This window comes from Hyperolius riggenbachi, chromosome 1, assembly GCF_040937935.1.
Source record: "Hyperolius riggenbachi isolate aHypRig1 chromosome 1, aHypRig1.pri, whole genome shotgun sequence".
Taxonomy (NCBI): domain Eukaryota; kingdom Metazoa; phylum Chordata; class Amphibia; order Anura; family Hyperoliidae; genus Hyperolius; species Hyperolius riggenbachi.
The window spans coordinates 57,840,428-57,864,357 of record NC_090646.1 but is presented as its reverse complement, the minus strand read 5'-3'; the positions used below and the strand labels follow the sequence as shown (position 1 = coordinate 57,864,357).

At 45.9% G+C, this 23,930-nt stretch overlaps 1 protein-coding gene across 1 annotated transcript in view; it reads right to left on the bottom strand.

Annotated features, from left to right (window-relative positions):
• Positions 1-11,173: 11,173 nt before the first annotated feature.
• The window catches only part of LOC137553180 (vomeronasal type-2 receptor 26-like), a 66,141-nt gene continuing 53,384 nt past the window's right edge, over positions 11,174-23,930 (bottom strand). Inside the window, exons 5-6 of the mRNA XM_068271439.1 lie at positions 18,797-18,920; positions 11,174-12,075 (exon numbers count right to left, since the gene is read on the bottom strand). Of these exons, the coding sequence (XP_068127540.1) occupies positions 11,174-12,075; positions 18,797-18,920 (1,026 nt within the window). The remainder of the gene's footprint in view (positions 12,076-18,796; positions 18,921-23,930) is intronic.

The window sequence follows — 23,930 nt, the reverse complement described above, 5'->3', positions numbered from 1 at the left end:
AAAAGTGAATGGTAAGACTATTGTATTTAAATGTAATGTTTTTATATTTTAATTTACACAGTTCCAGATTTTCAAAATAAATATATATATATTTATTTCTTGGTAGGTTTTACCTTGTTTAAAAAATATTTTTTGGTATATTTATCTTTATGTCAAATAACCTTTCCAGAAAAGCAGAGTTTAACTCTCTGATGCCAAGCCCACTGTCCTCAAGGTGGCAGCAGACAGCATGCCTCACTAAATGATCCCTTAGTCCAGTGATGGCTAGCCTTGGCACTCCAGCTATGACAAAACTACAAATCCCATCATGCCTCTGCCTCCCCGGGTAATGCTTAGAGCTGTCAGAGTATTGCAATGCCTCATGAGACTTGTAGTTCCACCACAGCTGGAGTGCCAAGGTTAGCCATCACTGCCTTAGTCCAAGCAACTGTAGAAAGCACATCTGAGCCAGATTTATCGAAGCATTACCAAAAGCTTTTTTCTTCTTAAACAGTTCTAACCAGCTAGGGGCACAGTTCTGCATGATGATAAGAAAATTCTTAAATCCTACTTAACCACTTCAGCCTTTAATGTTTTTTCACCTTGTGCATCTGAGCAATTTTCACCTCCCATTCATTTATCAATAACTTTATCACTGCTTATCACAATGAAATGATCTATATCTTGTTTTTCCGCTCCGAATTAGGCTTTCTTTGGGTGGTACATTTTGATAAGAACAATTTTATTCTAAATGCATTTCAATGGGAAAATTAAGAAAAAAAATGGGAAAAAAATAATTATTTGTCAGTTTTTTCACCATTATAGCTTTAAAATAATACATGCTACCATAAATAAAACCCATGTATTGTATTTGCCCATTTGTCCGGTTATTACACTATTTAAATTATGTCCCTATCACAATGTATGGCGCCGATATTTTATTTGGAAATAAAGGTTCATTTTTTCAGTTTTGCGTCCATCATTTTTACAAGCTTATAATTTAAAAAATAGTAGTAATGTACTCTCTTGACATGCATATTGAAAAAGTTCAGACCCTTAGGTAACTATGAATGTTTTTTTTTTAATTGTTTTTTTTTTTTAATTAAAACTTTTAATAAAGTATTTTTTGGGTGTGTGGGAGTTAAACAGTTAATTTTGAATGTTTAAGTGTGTTTATTCATTAAAAAAATGAATGTAGATGTAGTTTTACTATTTGGCCACAAGATGGCCTCAGTCATATTTTTTTTCTTTTGTGGCTTCCTGTAAGCCACAACTTTTATTAAAGTATTTTTGGGTGTGTGGGAGTTAAACAGTTAATTTTGAATGTTTAAGTGTGTTTATTCATTAAAAAAATGAATGTAGATGTAGTTTTACTATTTGGCCACAAGATGGCCTCAGTCATATTTTTTTTTTCTTTTGTGGCTTCCTGTAAGCGTACCCATTAAGAGGGGATGTGTAACAGAATGATTATGGCTTTTCCATACAGGGAGTGCAGAATTATTAGGCAAATGAGTATTTTGACCACATCATCCTCTTTATGCATGTTGTCTTACTCCAAGCTGTATAGGTTCGAAAGCCTACTACCAATTAAGCATATTAGGTGATGTGCATCTCTGCAATGAGAAGGGGTGTGGTCTAATGACATCAACACCCTATATCAGGTGTGCATAATTATTAGGCAACTTCCTTTCCTTTGGCAAAATGGGTCAAAAGAAGGACTTGACAGGCTCAGAAAAGTCAAAAATAGTGAGATATCTTGCAGAGGGATGCAGCACTCTTAGAATTGCAAAGCTTCTGAAGTGTGATCATCGAACAATCAAGCGTTTCATTCAAAATAGTCAACAGGGTCGCAAGAAGCGTGTGGAAAAACCAAGGCACAAAATAAGTGCCCATGAACTGTGAAAAGTCAAGCGTGCAGCTGCCAAGATGACACTTGCCACCAGTTTGGCCGTATTTCAGAGCTGCAACATCACTGGAGTGCCCAAAAGCACAAGGTGTGCAATACTCAGAGACATGGCCAAGGTAAGAAAGGCTGAAAGACGACCACCACTGAACAAGACACACAAGCTGAAACGTCAAGACTGGGCCAAGAAATATCTCAAGACTGATTTTTCTAAAGTTTTATGGACTGATGAAATGAGAGTGAATCTTGATGGGCCAGATGGATGGGCCCGTGGCTGGATTGGTAAAGGGCAGAGAGCTCCAGTCTGACTCAGACGCCAGCAAGGTGGAGGTGGAGTACTGGTTTGGGCTGGTATCATCAAAGATGAGCTTGTGGGGCCTTTTCGGGTTGCTGCTGCACGCAATGTTGATGGTGAACAGATCAAAACACTGACAGAATCCATGGATGGCAGGCTTTTGAGTGTCCTTGCAAAGAAAAGTGGCTATATTGGTCACTGATTTGTTTTTTTTAGTTTTGTTTTTGAATGTCAGAAATGTATATTTGTGAATGTTGAGATGTTATATTGGTTTCACTGGTAAAAATAAATTATTGAAATGGGTATATATTTGTTTTTTGTTAAGTTGCCTAATAATTATGCACAGTAATAGTCACCTGCACACACAGATATCCCCCTAAAATAGCTAAAACTAAAAACAAACTAAAAACTACTTTCAAAATATTCAGCTTTGATATGAACCCATTCGCGTTCCGTCGTTTTCACGTGAGAAATGTTCACCTCCCATTCATTAGCCTATAACTTTATCACTACTTATCACAATGAACTGATCTATATCTTGTTTTTTCCGCCACCAATTAGGCTTTCTTTGGGGGGTACATTTTGCTAAGAGCCACTTTACTGTAAATGCATTTTAACAGGAAGAGTAAGAAAAAAATGGAAAAATTCATTATTTCTCAGTTTTCAGCCATTATAGTTTTAAAATAATACATGCCTCCATAATTAAAACTCACGTATTGTATTTGCCCATATGTCCCGGTTATTACAGCATTAAAATTATGTCCCTATCACAATGTATGGCGACAATATTTATTTGGAAATAAAGGTGCATTTTTTCGATTTTGCATCTATCACTATTTACAAGTTTTTTTAAAAAAAAAGTATAGAAATATTTCATCTTTACATCGATATTTAAAAAGTTTAGACGCTTAGGTAAATATTTACGTGTTTTTTTTTTTTTTATTGTAATGTTTTTTTTTTATAGTAAACATTTTATTTGGGTAGTTTTGGGAGGGTGGGAGGTAAACAATAGATTTATAATGTAAATGTGTGTTAATTTTTATTTTTCTTTCAGTTGTAGTATTACCTTTTGGCCACAAGATGGCGGCCATGAGTTTGTTTACATGACGTCACTCTAAGCGTAACACACGCTTAGAGTGACGCATCGGGGAGGGAACAGCCAGAAAAAGCACAGATTCCGAGAGAAGCTGTCGCTTTTTCAGCGGGGGAGAGCAATCAGTGATCGGGCACCATAGCCCGATTCACTGATTGCCTGGCTAACGAACCGCGGGCCGGGAGCACACGGCAGCGCGCATGGTTCCTGGACGTAGTTTCTGCGTCCAGGAACCAAAATACGTTAATGAGTTTTTTGGGTTCATTGAGAACATGGTTGTTGTTCAATAATAAAATTATTCCTCAAAAATACAACTTGCCTAATAATTCTGCACTCCCTGTAGAAGCCAGTGATCATTCTATTGGGGACTTAGATCAATGAATGGGAACTGCATTCTTCTCTGAGCTAATGGGCGGCCCATGAACCCCGGCGGTTGTGGCTCTGCGAGCCCCTGCGGCTCTATTTTTTTCATGGACGTAGCTTCTACGTCCAGCATGCATTTTTGGTCATAGAAGCTACGTCCTAAAAGCTAAAGTAGTTAATAGTGACAGTTTAGTGTGAATTTCTAGAACTGCACTACAGTTAAGAAAAGTGCAAATCCATCCCTAAACTGTCGCAGATTAGAAATTGCATAATGGAGTTCTATGCAGCAGTGCAGGCTAGGCATGGTTTGTGTAGTGCTCCTCCTCCCTGCTAAATTCCTCACTCATCTTGCTTGTATCAATACAGCAGATGTAGTTACCTCAGCAACAGCAATTTCCCTCACACACTGCACTGTCTGAGAAACCTTCCAAACTCCTCCTGCTATTACTAGCATCACATCCACTCCATTTGAGAGTTTGCAGGTGTTATTTGGTGGGGAATTAACTGATTCACAGCCATTATTGTTACAAGATGACGGCGCTAAGCATGTTATACCACCACCTCATGTCTAAGTTAGGTGTCAATATGGATGTCAGGTGTGAGGCTGATGAAGTAAACAGCGTTGGGTCAAGGGTCCATCTGACCACAGATGCCTGGTCTGCAAAGCACGGTCAGGGCAGTTACATTACTTATATGGCACATTGGGTCAACCTGGTGACGGTGGCAAGCAGGGAGTACGTGGCTGTGCAGTGGGCCTAGTTGTGACACCTCCATGGCTTGCAGGCAGGCCTGCCGCCACCTCCTCTCCTTCTCCTGCTACTCCTGCTACATCCTTCACTCTCGTCCTCTGCCTGCCTGCCTGTCGGCCGCTGCTGCCTGCCCCAAGACTAAGTCAGTCCCCACACAGCATCTCTGCCTGCAGGCCGCTTGACTGCCTTCTCCACCACCACTAACAGTGTCCAGGACATAGTCCCCAACAGTCCCGATTTGATCGGGACTTTACCGATTTGGGGGGCCCCTCCCGCCATCCCGCGCTGCCCCCCCTTCTGTCCCGGCCGCTGGGCACAGAGAAGAAAAAAAAACTGATCGAGGCACCAGCCCCGGGGATCTGTATGCAGCATGGATTGCCGCCGCTATTTCTCCCTCCCTCACTCCTAATGTGCCCCCTAGTGTCGCCCCCACCTGCCTGCAGAGAGTTCAATGCGGACGGAGCGGGCTGTCATTTAATGATCTGGCAATTGCCTTTCCGTGCGTTTCATCTGCTCTTCTTGGCTTCCTGCTTCCTGTGACGTCACAGGAAGCAGGAAACCAAGAAAAGCAGATGCAATGCACGGAGCGGCAATAGTAAGATCATTTAATGACAGCCCGCTCCATCCGCATTGAACTCTCTGCAGACAAGTGGGGGCGACACTGGGGGGCACATAGGGAGGGAGGGAGAAATAGCGGCGGCAATCCATGCTGCATACAGATCCCCGGGGCTGGTGCCTCGATCAATTTTTTTTTCTCGCCGCACACCCACGGGCACCCACACCCTCCCCCTTTCAGGAGTCCTATTAATTAAAAGAAAAATATTTGTAATAAATAAATAAATAATTAAATGGGGAAAAAATGGTGGGCGTGTCTAGGGGTATTGGGGGTGTGGTTAGGGGTGTGGCCTAAGTGTCCCGTTTTCTGGGCTTAAAATGTTGGGAGGTATGGTCCAGGACTCCAGGTGGATTCCTGAATTTTTAAGGCCGCTGCTAGCAGCGGGCACTATAATAATATTTCTGGTGCGTGTACATGCCTGCCTAATTTTTTCTGGCTGCACTGCAGCTGCAACAACAAAACAAATGTGCATGTGTCAATTCCACTTCGTGATCGTTACCTTGCCGTGGTGAAGGGGCCTGCGTATCACAATGAAGCAATGACCTATATGAGTGTGTTAGGCGGCACACCCAAGAAAATTAGGTTGTTGCTTCATTGTGGACAGACCAAATTCGATTAGCTGGACAGTCACTGTTGTTCTGTCATTGAGCTATCTCAGCCCGACAATATGGGCTGGAAAGCCACCATCACCTGCACTCTTGCCAACGTGTGCACCAGCATGGCCATCTGCTTGCGGTGCGTTACACAGTGAGTTTGATCTGTCAGTGTGAAGCAGTACACTACTTACACTACCTGATCCATGTATACACACATAAGGGGCTTCATTCACTAACCGCCGGTAAGTGTTAGCGCCAGAGTAAAAAGCCACTTAGTGCCCCAAAAGTAGCTTTGCACACACTAACAGCCGCAAAGCTACATCACACACAGCAACGTGCACAGCAACGCGCACAGCGCGCGCAGCGCGGTGCGCCAGTAATAGTGCAAGGTGCGACGATAACGTCGCACCCGCTGCCCTGTAAATGTTGCACCAGGTGCGCCGAAACCGGGTGCGTAGTTTACAGGGCAGTGGGTGCGACATTATCGCATGTGTATACATCGATCAGATAGTGTAAGTAGTGTACTGTTTCACAGTGACAGACCAAACTCACTGCGCAACTCACTGCCGCAAACAGCTGCAAAGGCTGTTTTTATTTGTGTGCTGCTTTTATTAATGTGTGCATACCATTGGTGTTTGTGTTTTGTGATCAGGTGCCTTCGCAAAGCAGTTGTCCCTAGTTGGGTGTTGGGCTTCCCATCACTCAGTTTCTTTTGGCAGAGGTTACAGATGGCATTGCTGGTATCAGAGGCACACAAACAAAACAAAATGCCACACTGGTAAGCTTTGGAATGTCAGCATTTGGGTGGTGGCAACAGCAGGCCTTGAAGGACGTGTTGACTGGCCCCAAGTGTATCACTAACTGCATCATGTGTGAATAACTCCTCTGACACGTCAAGTGGAGCAGCTGGGTTGCTAGTAGTAGTAGTGTTAAGTTTTTGAATGAAACCAGAAGCAGAGCAGGAGGACAGTGCATCAAGGAGGTTCTGTGCGGAAGCTGTAGAAGAAGTGGTGAACTGTTTAAGCCAGTCAACCACGTCCTCAGAATCTTGGGGGTTGAGGGTACGTGCCTTCTGAACATTGTACTTTGGTCGAGGGCCGCACGAAATCACACAAGCACGACCTCGACAAGACCTGCCGGGTGGCCTGCCTCTGCCTGTTATTTTGTCCATATTTGGGTTGGGGGGGGGGGGGGGGGTACGCAGTACTACTAAAAATATTCAGTAGTGGTAGACAGTGTGTGTATTTACAAAGAGGCACACAATCAGTATTAAATACACAGCAGCAGATACAGTGAAAGATATGCACTGGACTAATACAGTGTGCAGTGAGTCACACAGATGCAGTGAAAGGTATGCAGTGACTGGCATAATACAGTGTGCAGTCACACAGATGCAGTGAAAATTATGCAGTGACTGGCATAATACAGTGTGCAGTCACACAGATGCAGTGACAGGTATGCAGTGACTGGTATAATACAGTGTGAAGTCACACAGATGCAGTAAAGGGTATGCAGTGACTGGTATAATACAGTGTGCAGTCACACAGATGCCGTGAAAGGTATGCAGTGACTGGCATAATACAGTGTGCAGTCACACAGATGCAGTGACAGGTATGCAGTGACTGGTATAATACAGTGTGAAGTCACACAGATGCAGTAAAGGGTATGCAGTGACTGGTATAATACAGTGTGCAGTCACACAGATGCCGTGAAAGGTATGCAGTGACTGGTATAATACAGTGTGCAGGGCCTGGCACAGTACAGCAAGGGCCAGCTGCGACAGACAGGACTGTACTTATGAAGTGTCAGTCACTGCGGCACAAAAAAAATAAAAACAAACACAACAGAAGAACATTAGCTCTCAAAAGAACTGGTTTGGGGTGCTTTGAGCAACAAATATCAGCAAGGAGCAAGCTAACTACAGCCTAACTAACCCTTTTCCTATCTCTCCAATGTCTCTCCCTTCTCTCACTAGCAGCAGGCATTGGACAGAGTGAGAAGATGTCAGACGCTGCTGCCTTTTATAAGGGGGGGGGGGGGGAGGGGGTCCAGGAGGGAGTGGTGACTGTGATGTAGGGGGTCAAAGTTTAGCCCAATGATGAGGTATAGGGGGTGGGTCGAACTCGCATTGTGTTCGCAGTTCGCCGTGAAGAGTGGAAATTCGCGCGAACAAGTTCGCCGGTGAACCGTTCGGGCCATCTTTAAATGTAAGCAAAATGTGTCTCAACTCAAGGTGCAGGTGGTGGATGGAGTACCTGTCAGTTTGGGTGAGTGTCATGACTCATTATCGTGCCAAGAAACTCTCTAAAAGAAAGGCCCAGTCCGTAGACTTGGTGTCCTGGGCAGACGTGGCCCTATTTTGACTACAATCTATCTTTCTGTATTTATTGTATAGGTGCCATTTGCTAAATATTTTGTTTCTTTTTAATCAGTATACTTTTAGGTTTTAGTGCCAAGGCTTGTGAGCATCTTGCCTTTTTGGATTTTTTGCATTTGTTAGTTGCTATTTTTGCAGTTGTGGATACATTTGTGGATGCATGGTGTTTTTCCGCTGTTTTTGCAGTTTTCTGTTTTTGTTCTGATTTCCGATTTTATTTTTTTTTGCAGTTTTCTGTTTTGTTGTTGTTGTTTTTTTAACAGTTTATGAGTCACAAGAGTGGATAGGGCTGAGCTATATTGGGTGGGCATGGCCACACCATTCTCTGTGGTTGATGGACAGTGCATGATTGGCTACATGTCTCCTGGCACCTAATTGGTCCCTTCACTCAGTGACTACTTCCTGGTTTGACTATAATGTTTTCCACACTGTTCTTCTTGTAGTAAGCCTAATAAAAGGGCATTTTTTACCTGTGCACTACAGAGATACGATAAAGAGTATTTTTTCTAATAATTAGCACATGCCGTTTTTGTAAAGTATATGTGCCATTTTGTAGGGCTAGGTGGGTGGAGTTTTGCTCCAGAACTGCATTAGGTCCACTTGTGACATTGCATGTTGTGATTGGCTCACAGGGCCTGGTTGATTGTGAATGGTCATTGAAATGTATATAAATGAGGTCTAGCAGGCTAATTCTTCAGAGCAGCTTGTAAAAGAGCTATGGAGTTCAAAATGGCAGTTTGTTGCTATGTCATTGCTTGCTTGTTTCATTGATGTGATTGATAAAAGAGCTTTCTGATCATCAGTGGTGCCTGTCCTGCATTCCATCGGTTACACTGTGCCAGCAAAAAAATCAAGTTTTTAGGTAAATGGGATGAAATGTATGAAAGGAGAAGAAAAAGGTAGAAGGGGAAGAAATGCTTAATGCTGTGTGCCCATTGCAGTGTGCAAACAATGTAGTTTTATTTAGTTTACAGTAGGGATGAGGAAAATTATCTCTGGCAGTCTCGTGAGAAATTTTCAATGCAAGCTATCACCAGGGAGACCAGACTGCTGGATGGTAGCATGATCTGGATGACACATTAAGCAATGGCATCTATAAATGCATATATGTATTGCATAAAGATTACTCAAAGCAGCAGAGGGTGTTGGACCAGGACCACGTGCCAAATATTGCAATAGCAGAATGGCCTCATGCAAGCTATTGCCAGGGAGACATGATGAGCAATGGTACCCAAAAATGTAAATATAAGTAATGGTAATGGAAACATTAGGTCCATGGCAGGAGAACCTGACCAAGATTATGTGTGCCAGCTCAGTTTCTGTAGTCTGAGCTCATGCAAGCTGTAGGAATGCAGACTATATTGCAGCATGAACTAGATGCCAACCATCAATCTTACAGTAACTAGTGGCAAAATTAGGTAAAGGCAAGAGTACCTATTAACACAGTGACACTTGAGGTTGTCAGCAGAAGTTGCCTGGCCTCTCAGAAGCAGCAGGAATGGAAAGCACATTGCTAGCTAGCACAGTGAACTGGATGACATGGTGATGAATGCCACCCATCTATGTGACAATAACCAGCTGAAACATAAAACAGGTAGCTGCAGCTGACAGTGTGGTGGTTGTGGTGGTGGTTGGGTATCGGTTGAAAAGGGCGCTCGAGCTGCCTGTATGAAAAGGGCGCCGCCATAGACATCAATGTTATTTCTGGAAATATGGGTTACAAGGTGTAGAAAAGGGCGCCCGAGTTTTGATATAGGCTACAAGCGGGCTCCCCTTTGTAGCCCGTATTTTTCCGGCTACAAGGTTTTCGGCTACAGTAAGGTGCCCCTTTGTAGCCCATATTATTGCCTTTTTTTTGTAGCCTAAGTTTTTATATGGGCTACAAGTGCTGGAAGCCGAATTATTTCATTCCCCCACTATCCATGGCGGCCTGGAGGGGGAATAGTAATTAACACATCCCGGAGTTTTTCTTCTAGCCAAAGTTTTTATATGGGCTACAAGTGCTGGAAGCCGAGTTATTTCATTCCCCCACTATCCATGGCGGCCTGGAGGGGGAATAGTAATTAACACATCCCGGAGTTTTTTTGCAGCCGAAGTTTTTAAATGGGCTACACCAGGCGCCTTTTTTTGTAGCCGAAGTTTTTATATGGGCTACACCAAGCGTCTTTTTTGTAGCCGAAGTTTATATGGGCTACACCAGGCGCCTTTTTTGTAGCCGAAGTTGGTATATATGGGCTCCACCAGGCGCCCTTTTTCACCGGCGCCCTTTTCATGTAGACCCGGTGGTTGCCACCACGGACTCAGCACATGAGCAGTGCGGGTTCATACATTCATCCTGGTTAGCCGAAATTCTTGTATCACTCAATCGGTGAGATTTGCAATGGGGGGAGAGGGGGTATATATTTTTTATTAATTAATCTTTTGTTGATTTTCAATAAAGTGAGGCCAATGACATTTTCTCTCAATAGTCATGATCGATTGACCATGACTACTCCATCAGCAGCACTAAAGGCTCTTTCCGGCAGAACACTGGATATCGAGCAAGAGAGAACCTTGATGGCATATTGTGCAAATTGCAGGCAGATTTCAAGCCTGTTGACTCAAACATTTGGTGTGGTGGGTCTATATCAGGGGTCTCAAACTCGCGGCCCGCGGGCCATTTGCGGCCCTCGATACAATATTTTGTGGCCCTCACCGGCAAAAGCTTCCTTATAGTTCGCTTCAGTGCTCACAAGTAATCCGCCGCATCCCCGCCGCTAAACGAGGGCTGCAGTGCCCCCAAATCGCCCGGGGGGCAATCCGCCGGCATTTCCTGGAAGGGGCAGAGCTTTCAGCTTCAGCTCTGCCCCTCCTGACGTCAATCGCCGCACGGATCGCCGCCTCTCCCCGCCCCTCTCTGTGAAGGAAGAGTGAGAGGGGCGGGCAGAGGCGGCGATGCGCCGCGATTGTGAAATTCCTTATGCGGCCCAGCCTCATCCTGACTTTGCCTCCTGCGGCCCCCCAGGTAGATTGAGTTTGAGACCCCTGGTCTATATTGACATGCAGTTTTCTAATGTAGGTAATAACCTAAATTGATGAGAGCATCCAGCTGTATTCACCAAATGCACAAAAACAAGAGTCCAATACAAGTGGTGAGGAGTGGGGTAAGGAAAACGTGTATAATGTTTATTGAAAGATATTTATTAATACAGCTTTGTGATTGTCAATGACACGGTTTAAGCAAAAGGTTTTTAGCATTTAAATCTGGTCTCATCAGAATAATGTAACATTTAGGTAAAAATATCAGACCAAGTATTCCAACACTAGAAGATAGTATGGCAAATATCTCTACAAGCACAGCACTCTTTCCTGTAGCACTCATATAAGCTGAGATAAAAGTGATCCACACACTGCAGAACACCAGCATGCTGAAGGTGATGTATTTGGCCTCGTTGAAACTATCTGGTAAGTTCCTGGCCAGGAAAGCCACCATGAAGCTCACAGCTGCTAGAAGCCCCATGTAACCCAGGAGTATGGAAAATGCCAGTGGAGAACCTTCATTGCACTGAATGACAATTTTGTCTTGATACAAGTCAAAATTACTTTCTGGGAACGGAGGGGAAATAGATAACCAGAATAAACTGACCAAAATCTGTATGAAGGAACAAGTAAAAACAACACAGTTGGGGATTTTTACACCTATGACTTTCCTCCAGGAACTTCCAGGCTTGATGGCTTTAAAGGCTGCATAGACCATGAGGGTTTTGACTAAAATGGAAGAAATAGCAATGGAAAAGATGACGCCATATAAAGTGTGTCGTACCATACAGGTGGCATGCACCGGACGACCTATAAACAAAAATACGCAGAGGAATGTCAACATGATGCAAGTGAGTAGAAGAAAACTTAAGTTGTTATTGTTGGCTTTGATAACTGCTGTGTCCCGGTATATGATGAACATGCCCAAGATGACTGAAGATTTCACAAACAGCAATGCAGTGACGGAGTATAGAACAAAGGATATCGGGTCATTATTGTAGGAGAGGAATTCAACTTGCTTTGGAACACATTGATTATCATCATTTGGCCACTGGTCCTCTGGACACTTCACACAAGATCCTTTATCTAGAAATGAAATGTTCACATAAACCATCAGTTGCATTTTACAAATAATAAAAATGATTGGAAAATAAAGTATGTGTATATATTAAACATTTCTTCAGCTTTTTTTCATACTTAACCACTTTTGCCTCCCGCGGCAGTATATCTATGCCCTTCAGATATATAGCCCTCACTGCTATCGCCGCTATGCACGCTCCCGAACGCTTCCGCATGCATGCCCGCCAGCGTTCTTGTCGCCGCACGTTATCCCGAGAGCACAGATCCCATTCACCGATCTAAGTGTCTCTGTCAATGAGATGCTTGAGGTCAATGTAACAAAACAAAATTACACTTACTGTACACGCATTACTTCATGTTCGCGTGCTATTAGTACATGGCAGGAAGAAAATGCATGAGGAAATCTTGTGACCAAAAAGTAAAATTACACCTACTTATTGTGATGAAACGCAGAAAAGCCACTGCCTCTCAAGGTGAGGCAGCTGTTTCCGCGTCCAGCAGGGCGTCACAACGCTGAAAAAACGCCGCATGCCGCATAGGCAGAGCGGCGGAATCTGCATTGGGAACGGCGGAATCCGCATTGGTAACGGCGGAATCCGCATTAGAGGCGGCTCCCGCACTCAGTTCACTGGATACATTGCAAAACAGTACTAGTGTGGCTGGGACTGATAGTCCACCTAGATTCAGAGTGACACGCGTGCGCGCGCACAGAGGCAGAGCTTAAATAACAGCCAGAAGGGAGTCAGCTGACCAGGCGGCATTTTTCACTACTCTCATTGGTCCAGCAATTAGGGATGTCCTGGAGAGGTCCTTGTGTATATATACTGCTGGCTGTTCACTTGCTCTTTGTCTGGCGTTGCAAACACATACGTGGGAGCACTCAGACCTGTATTCAGATCCTTAAGTGTGCCAGGACCAGCTGGAGCTGTAATCCTACACTTAGCTAGATTCTGTTGATAGCTTAAAGGATACCCGATCTGACATGTGACATGATGAGTTAGACTTGTGTATCTACAGTGCCTAGCACACAAATAACTATGCTGTGTTCCTTTTTTTCTTTCTCTGCCTGAAAGAGTTAAATATCAGGTATGTACTGTAAGTGGCTGACTCAGTCCTGACTCAGACAAGAAGTGACTACAGTGTGACCCTCACTTATAACAAATTCCAACTATAAAAACACTTTCCTAGCAGAAAATGGCTTCTGAGAGCAAGAAAGAGATTAAAAAAGAGGAATTTCTAATCAGTGAGGGTCACATTGTAGTCACTTCCTGTCTGAGTCAGGACTGAGTCAGCCACTTACATACCTGATATTTAACTCTTTCAGACAGAGAAAGAAAAAAAGGAACACAGCACAGTTATTTGTGTGCTAGGCACTGTACATACACATGTTTATCTCATCATGTCACGTCAGTTCGGGTATCCTTTAACCACTTGCCGACCGCACGCTTATACCGTGCGTCGGCAAAGTGGCAGCTGCAGGACCAGCGACGCAGTACTGTGTCGCCAGCTGCAGGCTGATTAATTAGGAAGCAGCCGCTCGCGCGAGCGGCTGCTTCCTGTCAAATCACGGCGGGGGGCTCCGTGAATAGCCTGCGGGCCGCCGATGGCGGCTCGCAGGCTAAATGTAAACACAAGCGGAAATAATCCGCTTTGTTTACATTGTACGGCGCTGCTGCGCAGCAGTGCCGTAAGGCAGATCGGCGATCCCCGGCCAATCAGTGGCCGGGGATCGCCGCCATGTGACAGGGGACGTCCCGTCACTGGCTGCACAGAAAGGATAGCGTCCTGTGCAGCCTCGATCGCCGGGGGGGCCAGGTAGGAGAGGGAGGGGGAGGATTTCGCCGCGGAGGGGGGCTTTGAGGTGCCCCCCCCCGCAACACCCAGGCAGGCAGGAGAGATCAGACCCCCCCTGCACATCATCCCCATGGGGGGGAGAAAAGGGGGCAATCTGATCTCTCTGCCTGCAACCTGATCTGTGCTGGGGGCTGCACAGCCCACCCAGCACAGATCACTCAAAACAGCGCTGGTCCTTAAGGGGGGGTAAAGGGTGGGTCATCAAGTGGTTAAAGTACTAGTTTGATTGTGATTATCTGTTATGACACTTTGCCTGCCTGACTATCCTCCTGAACTCTGATCTTGTACCTTGCCATTCTGATACTCTGTTGCCGAACCCCGTCTCGTCCTTAGACTCTGCTTCTGCCTCCTGATCTTGTACCTCGATATTTCTGATACCCTGTTGCCGAACCCTGCCTGTACCTAGACTCTGCCTCTGCCTTCTGATTCTGTACTTTATCTGTCCGTGTGTTACGACCTGGCTTGTCCGACCTCGAGAACCGACCTTACTATTGGAGGCGGTTCCCCGTCCTGTTAGTGACACTACCTCCTGAGTGTCACTTTCAGACTAACCTTCCTACTGTCAGCCTGACTCCTCCCGCCTTGGAGAGTTCAGGTCTTCGGAAGGAAGCCGTGCAGTACTCCTCACTGCACTGAGGCCAGTCCTCTAGTGTTACTGTTACACCAAACACTACACTCTACTCAGGTGAACCGAGGTTAGCTGGTATATCGGATTATCGTTGATACTGCAGATCACTTATAATCTGGTATACATCTGTATTCCCAGTGATACTGCAGATCACCGGTAATCAGATCCTCTCTGTGCTTCACCGTTCGTTACACATATATTTTATTTAATAAAAAATAACATATACAGTATACCATTAAAATTAACCCCCTGCCTCCCCCAATCTTCCATAGTTACCCCAAAAAAAATTTCATATAGAAAAAGGACAATTTAAAAATAATACATAAATAGTTACCTTAGGGACTGAACTTTTAATATGTATGTCCTGAAGGTATATTCCTGTCATTTTTGAAATTATGGTCTTTAAGGGCCTATTTCCACTACATGCGAATTCTGGATGCAGAAGACTGACTCCAATGAATGCCTATGGGAAATGCATCAGAAAAATCACGTTAGGAGAAACAGTCCCGTAGGCATTAATTGGAGTCAGTTTCCTGCATCCAGAATCCGTGTGTAGTGGAAACAGGCCCTTAATTTGTGATGGATGCAAATTGAAAAAAAAATGCACCTTTATTTCCAAATAAAATACTTGCACTATACATTGTACTAGGGACATATTTTAACCTCCTTGGCGGTCTGATTCTTTCCAGATTTTAGGGTCTAAAAGCGGTGCAATTTTTTTTTCACTCTTTCAGACCCTAAAATCTGAAAAAAATCATTCTGGCAGTGAGATCTGCAGCAAAATAAAAAAAAATGTACCTTCCTGGGCTCCTGTGCTGCAGTTTTCTCTTTGTCCACAAGATGGCGCTAATATACATATAAACGAACTTCTCTATATTTCTCTAATATAGAGAAGTTCGTTTTCAATATTAGCCCCGCCCCCGATGACGTCACGCTGCCACCACCGCTCTGCTGCCACCACCACGGCTGCGCTGCTCCAACTGGCTGCCGGGTCCCCGGAAGAATAGCGGGGACATGGGGGATCCCGGCGGCCAGGGAAAGACCCCACACTGCCGGGGAGAGAGGCTGGAGTCCCGCTGTGCAGCGAGATTGCGCGCGGGACTCCACAACCACAAGTAAGGCTCTGCAATGCATACCCCGACCTAAGCTTGGGATCACCGCTAATAGCTTGTTTTTTCTACCCCGAGCTCAGGTCGGGAAAACCGGCAAGGAGGTTAAACATTGTAATAACAGACAAATGGGCAATTAACTTGTGTAGGTTTTATCCACAGTAGAATGTTTTATTTTAAGACTATAATGGCCGAAAACTGAGAAATAATGATTTTTTTTCATTTTTTTCTTAATATTCCCATCAAAATGCATTTAGAATAAAATAATTCTTAGCTAAATGTACCACCCAAAGAAAGTCTAAAAATAAGATATAGATCATTTCATTGTGATAAGTAGCTATAAAGTTATTGGCAAATGAATGGGAGGAGAGCTGACAGGTGAAAACGCTCTGGTCCAGAAGGGGAAAAAATCCTTAGTAGGGAAATTATTAAAAACACAGCACAAGCAGGGATGTGCAAATTGAAAGTCAAGGTATGAACCAGACTTGAGAGCATTGCACAATTTGTTTTTTTCTTTACTATACGATTTGCTTCTCTGTCCTACATCTGTAATAATAATCCTTTGCCAGCAATAACAGGCATGCACCTGAGTAATCACATATTCCATATTCATGTCTCTCACTCTTGCAATGGCATATCTAGAGAAGACGGCACCTATGGCAAGCACTGAAATTGCGTCCCCTTTTGGGAATGGGGGGTAGCATGTGTGGGGTAGCATGCATACATTCTAATTTTTCCTGGACAAATGCAAAAAACATACGGAACCCAATATTTTTACGGACAGGGGGTGCCCCACAGGGGAAATCTGGAAGGTGTTAATAGTGGGCATGGGCAAAACTATTTTTTTTTGTTGCACTTCCCACACAATTGTGGCTCTCAAGTGACAAATGCAGGTAATGCGAAAAGTGACAAATGCACTGGATGAATATTTATAAGTTCATTATGCTGTCTGCTATAGCTGTTCACTATGTGTTTTTTTTTCCTGGATTCATCTACGCCTTGGATTGCAACTATTGACTCTTTTTTTTCTGTTGTTTTGTATTTGTTGTATTTTTTTTTGCTGGTGCTAAGTGCAGCCCCAGTGTTGCAAACAAATCAATATTTTTTTTTTTATAACCAGTTTAAATTTCCCTTACTGAACAATTCTGCTAGAAACTCAAATAATTGTGTATTACTGCCCACCAGTGTCTGTAGCCTCCTACTCGGAGATCTGACAGAACTAATCACCTCCTCCAATGTCACATCAAAAGAAGTTCCCAGTGGGCGGCCACTTCTTGTTTTCTCTCCTGTCCTTTCCATAAAGCACAACATAAGGCCTGTAAGGGTCTGAACACCATGGGCTTGATTAACAAAGCGGTGCTAACCTACTTAGCATGCCTAAAGTAGTTTAGGCGTGATAAACTTTGCACTAGTAGGTTAGCACCGTTTTCAGGAATAAAACTCGCGTGCAAAGTCCAGTGCGCGCAGAAAGTTGCATAGGGTTTAATGGGTGCATAAAACTTTACGCGTGCAAAACTTTATTCGCACTAAACTTTGCGCGAGTTTGTTTTTATCACACCTAAACTGAGTTTAGGCGTGCTAAAGGGCTTTTCACCAGCGTGCTAACAGTTTGCACCGCTTTGTGAATCAAGCCTCGTGTGATGATTTGCTCAGCTGCCTGTGCAGGCCTGACCATTGTGTAGGTTTGCATGCTGCAGGACACTGGAAAGAAGAGCTTCTGTCAGTTTTGCAGCTTGTGCTTGCAGAGGAATTTGCATACGTTGTCATGCAAATTGCCTGGCCACATTCATTGGAGGCGTGTACTATAAGTACTATGTCTTTCCCACAATGCTTCGCTGTTCATAAGGATTTTGTCCTGTGTAACACTCCTGCCGGGAGTGTCAGCCATGCTCTTTGTTTGAAGTTCAGCTTAGAGTAATTCCTGAATCTGCGCTAGGCAGGTTTTCCCTAGTGCAGTTAGGATTGTATTATCTGTTTGTATGTTCTGTTGCCATTGTCCTGTCCCAACGGTGGTCAAGAGGAAATGGTTCTGATCTCTGTTCTTGGAGTATAGCTGGTGCAGCGGTTGCTACCAGCTATCTCTTCTGTTCTGTCTCCTGGGATCGCGCTAGCTACTTTTTGCTAGCGCTGGGGATCCTTCTGTTCTGCAACTCTGTCTCCTGGGATCACGCTAGCCACTTTTCGCTAGCGCTGGGGATCCTTCTGTTCTGTCTCCTGGGATCGCGCTAGCCACTTTTCGCTAGCGCTGGGGATCCTTCTGTTCTGTCTCCTGGGATCGCGCTAGCCACTTTTCGCTAGCGCTGGGGATCCTATCTCTCGCTTGTCCCTGTTTTCGTGTGTCTGTCTTGTCTACTACGCTTGCTGGAGGCTCGGTGAGGTAACCGTTAAGCAAGCGTACGCGTCCTCTGTTTCATGTTTGTCTGTCAATGGTTAGTTAGGCGTGCTTGTCTCTATTGTGCTTATCATGGGGAGGCCGCGCATAACCGCGTGCACTGTTGCGAATGAGTGCGGTGTCCGCGGTTAGCTAGCGTTTGTTATTTTCCTTGTTATTCTCATTGTATTATTTGCTGTGCCTTTGCTAACCTCGTATTCTGTTCTGATCTGCCTTGTGTCACGTCTGGCGATCGCACCTCTCGCGATCGCGTTCCTATTTCATATCTGCTGTTGTGTGTGTGCGGTCGCTGGGTGGCGACTAGATTGGCGCACACACATACAATCTGTCCCTTTGCTCGTTCTCATTCGCAATCGCCTCTCTTGCGATTGCGTTCTGCGCTTCGTACAAATTCCTGTCTGGCATTTGTGGAGGTACAGAGGATTGGTTCCTCTGCACTCCCCAGCGCCATCTGCCGACAGGAATTTTCCCTCTACGGGTGCGTAGCACCTTTTGCTGGGTGCCTGCAAATATACGCTTGTGGAGGATTTCCGCCGTATCAGCGCACGCGTTGTGCGCTGATCACGGAGAAAGTTCCACAATCGTTACACCTCGTGTTTGTACAGCGATCATTCAAAAATATTATTTTAGGGAGAATGATGTATAAAGGGTGTAACAGCATGCAACTGTAACTTAATCAACTAACAATGATTGATTTTGGATTTTAAAAAATGGACACACAATGCACCAAGAATTGATTTCTACCTGAGTCGCTGGAAATTTCTCCATCCAAACACTGAAAACAGTCAAAGCAGCAGTGGTGCAATCCTTTCTTCAAGGCTCTCCTATAGCCTTTAGGGCAATCTTCAGAGCAAACAGAAGTGGGAAACTGACACGAAAGAGAAGAGGAACTCAACCAAACTAGGACAAACACTTCAGGTCATCCCTTTCTGGCTTCAACACAGGGGTGTTACCAGAAATCTCTGCTCCCCCCCCCCCCCCCCGCCCGCAAGACGTTGGATGCCCCCCCCCCCCCCCCCCCCGCAAAATGTTGGATGGGGCCCCCTCCCCCCTCTCATTTTCTGCACAGGTAAACTGAAAACCAACGTTATTTAATTGGTTAGTGCACACTTGAATGTGTTTTCCCCATGCAGATAAAAACAGACAGCAGTGAAGCACCCCATGCATTTTAGCTATCTCTAGCTGATTGCCCGGCGTAGCCCGGGTATGTATTTGGCTGGTGTTGTCTCCGCCCACTTTTCTAACCCTAACACACAATGACTCATTGACCTAGTTTGTGAGCTCATATGCCTGAGTTAGGCGACACTATGGACTTAACATGTGAAGATGATGAAGTACCTGCTGTTGGTGCAGTTTGTGAGGTGTCTGGGGCAAGCAAAGCTGGGCAGGATGATTATGATGATGACGATGATAGGAATGCCATGTGTGTTCCCAATAGAGGAGATGAACAGGGGGACAGTTCAGAGGGGGAGTCAGAGAGACCACCTGAGGAAAAGCAGCACACAAAAAAAGCCACCCTCCTTCTCCTCTTCCTCCTACAGGTGCAGCATCTTCAGCCGTTTTCTCTTTTGCACCTTTACAGCCACCCTCCTCCACTCCGCCTCTGACCTTGAACGGTTCATGCTCCTCTGCCCACAGCATCAGTCAGGTGTCCGTGAGGGAAATCTTTTAACAGAAGAAGCCAATGTCTACCAGTCACCCCCTTGCCCGGTGTCTGACAGCTGGCTTGGAGGAATTGTTAGCTCGCCAGCTGTTACCATACCAGCTGGTGGACTATGAGGCCTTCCGAAAATTTGTGGCCATTGGGACACCGCAGTGGAAGATATCAGGCCGCAATTATTTCTCTAAAAAGGTGATACCCAAATTGTACCATGAAGTTGAGAGGCAAGTGGTGTCATCTCTGGCACACAGCGTTGGGTCAAGGGTCTACCTGACCATGGATGCCTTGTCTGCCAAGCACAGTCAGGGCAGGTACATTACTTACACAGCCCATTGAGTCAACCTGGTGACCGCTGACAAGCAGGGAGTATGTGGCTGTGCAGCGGACCGACTTGTGACACCTCCACGGCTTGCAGGCAGGCCTTCTGCCACCTCCTCTCCTCCTGCTACATCCTCTTCGCTGTCGTCCTCATCCTCCTCCTTGGCTGAGTGGCAGTTCAACTCTACTGGTGCTGCGATCTCTTCTCCAGCTACACAGCCCCATCTCCCCAGGGCCTATGCTGCATGCCAGGTACGACGGTGTCACGCCATCTTAGACATGTCTTGCTTCAAAGTGGAGAGTCACACTGGAGCAGCTCTCCTGGCTGCTCTTAACAAACAGGTGGATCAGTGGCTGACCCCGCATCAGCTGGAGATCGGCAACGTGGTATGTGACAATGGTAGCAATCTCATTTCGGCTTTGAATTTGGGAAAGTTGACACATGTACCCTGCATGGCACATGTGCTCAATCTCATAATTTGTGTCTAAATCCCCAGGCTTACAAGATGTCCTAAAGCAGTCCAGGAAGGTGTGTGGGCATTTTAGGCGGCCTTACACGGCCATGGCACGCTTTGCCGATATTCAGCGGAGAAACAACTTGCTGATGAGACGCTTGATTTGCGATAGCCCAACTCTCTGGAATTCGACCCTCCTGATGTTCGACCACCTGCTACAACAGGAGAAAGCCGTCAAACAGTATCTCTACAACTACAGTCAAAGGACACAGACAGTCTGGGGAGATGGGGGTGTTCTGGCCGAAGTACTGGACACTGATGCGAAATGCCCGCAGGCTCATGCAGTCGTTTGAGGAGGTGACAAACCTGGTGAGCCACAGTGAAGGCGCCATCAGCGACTTGATCCCATATGCCTTCTTCCTGGAGAGTGCCGTGCGTAGAGTGGTGGATCAAGCTGTGGAGGAGCGTGAACAGGAACAGGAATGGGAGAAAGAGTTGTGGGATCAATTCTCAGCAGAAGCAGATGATTCCTCAACACCTGCGGCAGCACAGAGGGGGGAGGAGGAGGAAGAGTCGTTTGGGGAAGAGGACTCAGATGATGAGGAAGGTGTTGTTTTGGAGGAGTAGAATGAGGCAGACGAACGACTGCAGCAGGTGTCGCAGGGGGCTTGTGCTGCTCAACTTTCCCGTGGTATTGTTCGTGGCTGGGGGGAGGAGAAGGACTTAGCTGACATCACTGAGGAAGAGCACGAGGAGAAGGATAGTACGTCTGCATCCAACTTTGTGCAGATGGCGTCTTTCATGCTGTCCAGCCTGTTGAGGGACCCCCGTATAAAAAAACTCAAGGGGAATGAGCTGTACTGGGTGGCCACGCTACTAGACCCTCAGTATAGGCACAAAGTGGCGGAGATGTTTCCAAATCACCAGAAGGCAGAAAGGATGCAGCACTTGCAGAGCAAGCTGGCAATTATGCTTTACAATGCGTTTAAGGGTGATGTCACAGCACAACGCAATAAAGGTACCACTGCCAGTAATCCTTCTCCCATGTCCACGCAGGCAAGGACAGGACACTCCAGCAATCTCATGGTGATGTCGGACATGTGGACATTCTTTAGTCCAACGTCTCGCCTTAGCGCTTCCAGATCCACCCTCCAACAACGCCACGACTGGCAGGTAGCCGACTACCATGCCTTAAAGGGATACTGTAGGGGTGTCAGGGGAAAATGAGTTGAACTTACCCGGGGCTTCTAACGGTCCCCCGCAGACATCCTGTGTTGGCGCAGCCACTCACCGATGCTCCGGCCCCGCCTCCGGTTCACTTCTGGAATTTCAGACTTTAAAGTCTGAAAACCACTGCGCCTGCGTTGCCGTGTCCTCGATCCCGCTGATGTCATCAAGAGCGCACAGCGCAGGCCCAGTATGGTCTGTGTCTGTGCAGTACACTCCTGGTGACATCAGCGGGAGCGAGGACACGGGCGTGCAGGCGCAGTGGTTTTCTGACTTTAAAGTCAGAAATTCCAGAAGTGAACTGGAGGCGGGGCCGGAGCATCGGTGAGTGGCTGCGCCAACACAGGTTTTCTGCGGGGGACCATTAGAAGCCCCGGGTAAGTTCAGCTCGTTTTCCCCCGACCCCCTACAGTATCCCTTAAAGTCTGGATGTAGACACTGTGAGCAGCGATGAACCCCTGGACTACTGGGTGCGCAGGCTTGACCTGTGACCAGAGCTGTCCCAATTTGCCATCCAACTTCTGTCTTGCCCTGCCTCAAGCGTCCTGTCAGAAAGGACCTTCAGCGCAGCTGGAGGCATTGTCAATGAGAAGAGAAGTTGCCTAAGTCACAAAAGTGTTCAGTACCTCACCTTTATTAAAATGAATGAGGAATGGATCACGGAGGGCTACTGCCCGCCCGAAGACTAAGTCAGTCCCCACACACAGCATCTCTGCCTGCACGCCGTGTGACTGGCTGCCTGCCCCAAGACTAAGTCACTCCTCACACAGCATCTCTGCCTGCAGGCCGCTTGACTGCCTTCTCCGCCACCACCTACAGGGTCCAGGACTCCAGGTGGATTCCTGAATTTTTAAGGCCGCTGCTAGCAGCGGTCGCTATACTAATTTTTCTAGTGCGTGTACATGCCGGCCTAATTTTCCTGGCTACACTGCACGCCAACAACAAAACAAAAAGCATGTACATGTGCCAATTCCCCTTCGTGATCATTACCTTGCTGCGGTGAAGGGGCTTGTGTATCACAATGAAGCAATGACCGACGGCTATATGAGTGTCTCGGGGGGGAGGGGGGGCACAATAATAATAAGGTCGTTGCTTCATTGTGGACAGACCAAATTTGATCAGCTGGACAGTCACTGTTGTTCAATCATTGAGCTACCACAGCCTGGTGACCATATGGGCTTGAAAACCGCCGCGGCCTGCACTCTCGCCATGGTGCGCACCAGTCCAGCACGGCCGTCACTACACAAACAGCTGTTTGCGGTGCGTTACACAGTGAGTTTGGTGTGTCAGTGTGAAGCAGTACTCTAATTACACTCCCTGATTGATGTATACACATGCAAGATGTTTGAAAGCACTTTAGGACTCCAATTTAGCATGCAATGTGATTTCTTCCCTTAAAATGCTGCTTTGCGTCAAATCCATTTTTTTTCCCTGGCATCTATCCCACTCTTCCATGCAAGAACTCAGATGTTAGACCCCTTGAAACATCTTTTCCATCACTTTTGTGGCCAGCATAAGTATTTCTAGTTTTCAAAGTTCGCCTCCCCATTGAAGTCTATTGCGGTTCGCAGAAGTTCGCACAAACCGAAAATCGGAGGTTCGGGCCATCTCTACTGTCTAGGAGCCGGCATAGGACACCTCCGGTAGGAAGTTACCAAACCAAGAACTGAAATCAGAATAACTATACAAAAATGCAGCATAAAGTAAACTGTGATGTATTTACATATTCTGCAAATTGGAGACTTCTTTTTATTCAATACTTTTATTTAACCACTTGAGGACCACAGTGGTAAACCCCCCTAAAGACCAGGCTAATTTTTACTAAAATGGCCACTGCAGCTTTAAGGCCAAGCTGCAGGGCTGAACAACACAGCTCAGGAGTGATCCCCCCCCCTTTTCCCCCTACCAACAGAGCTCTCTGTTGGTGGGGTCTGATCGCCCCCCAGTTGTTTGTTTTTTTCTAAATAAATATTTATGTGTGTGCTTTTGTATTATTTTTTTTTATGTTTTCCTTTTTTTAGTAAACCCCTTTCTCCCCCCAGCTGGCCAATCCTGGCGATCGGCTGTCATAGGCTTCTGCCTATGAGAGCCGATCGCTCTCTTGTCCTCCAGGGGGACTGCCATGTCACATGGCTGTCCCCAGTGCAGCACTGCTGCTGATCGCAGTGCTGCACTATGTAAATAGATGGCGATCACGCCGTCTAACAGTCTCCCGAGC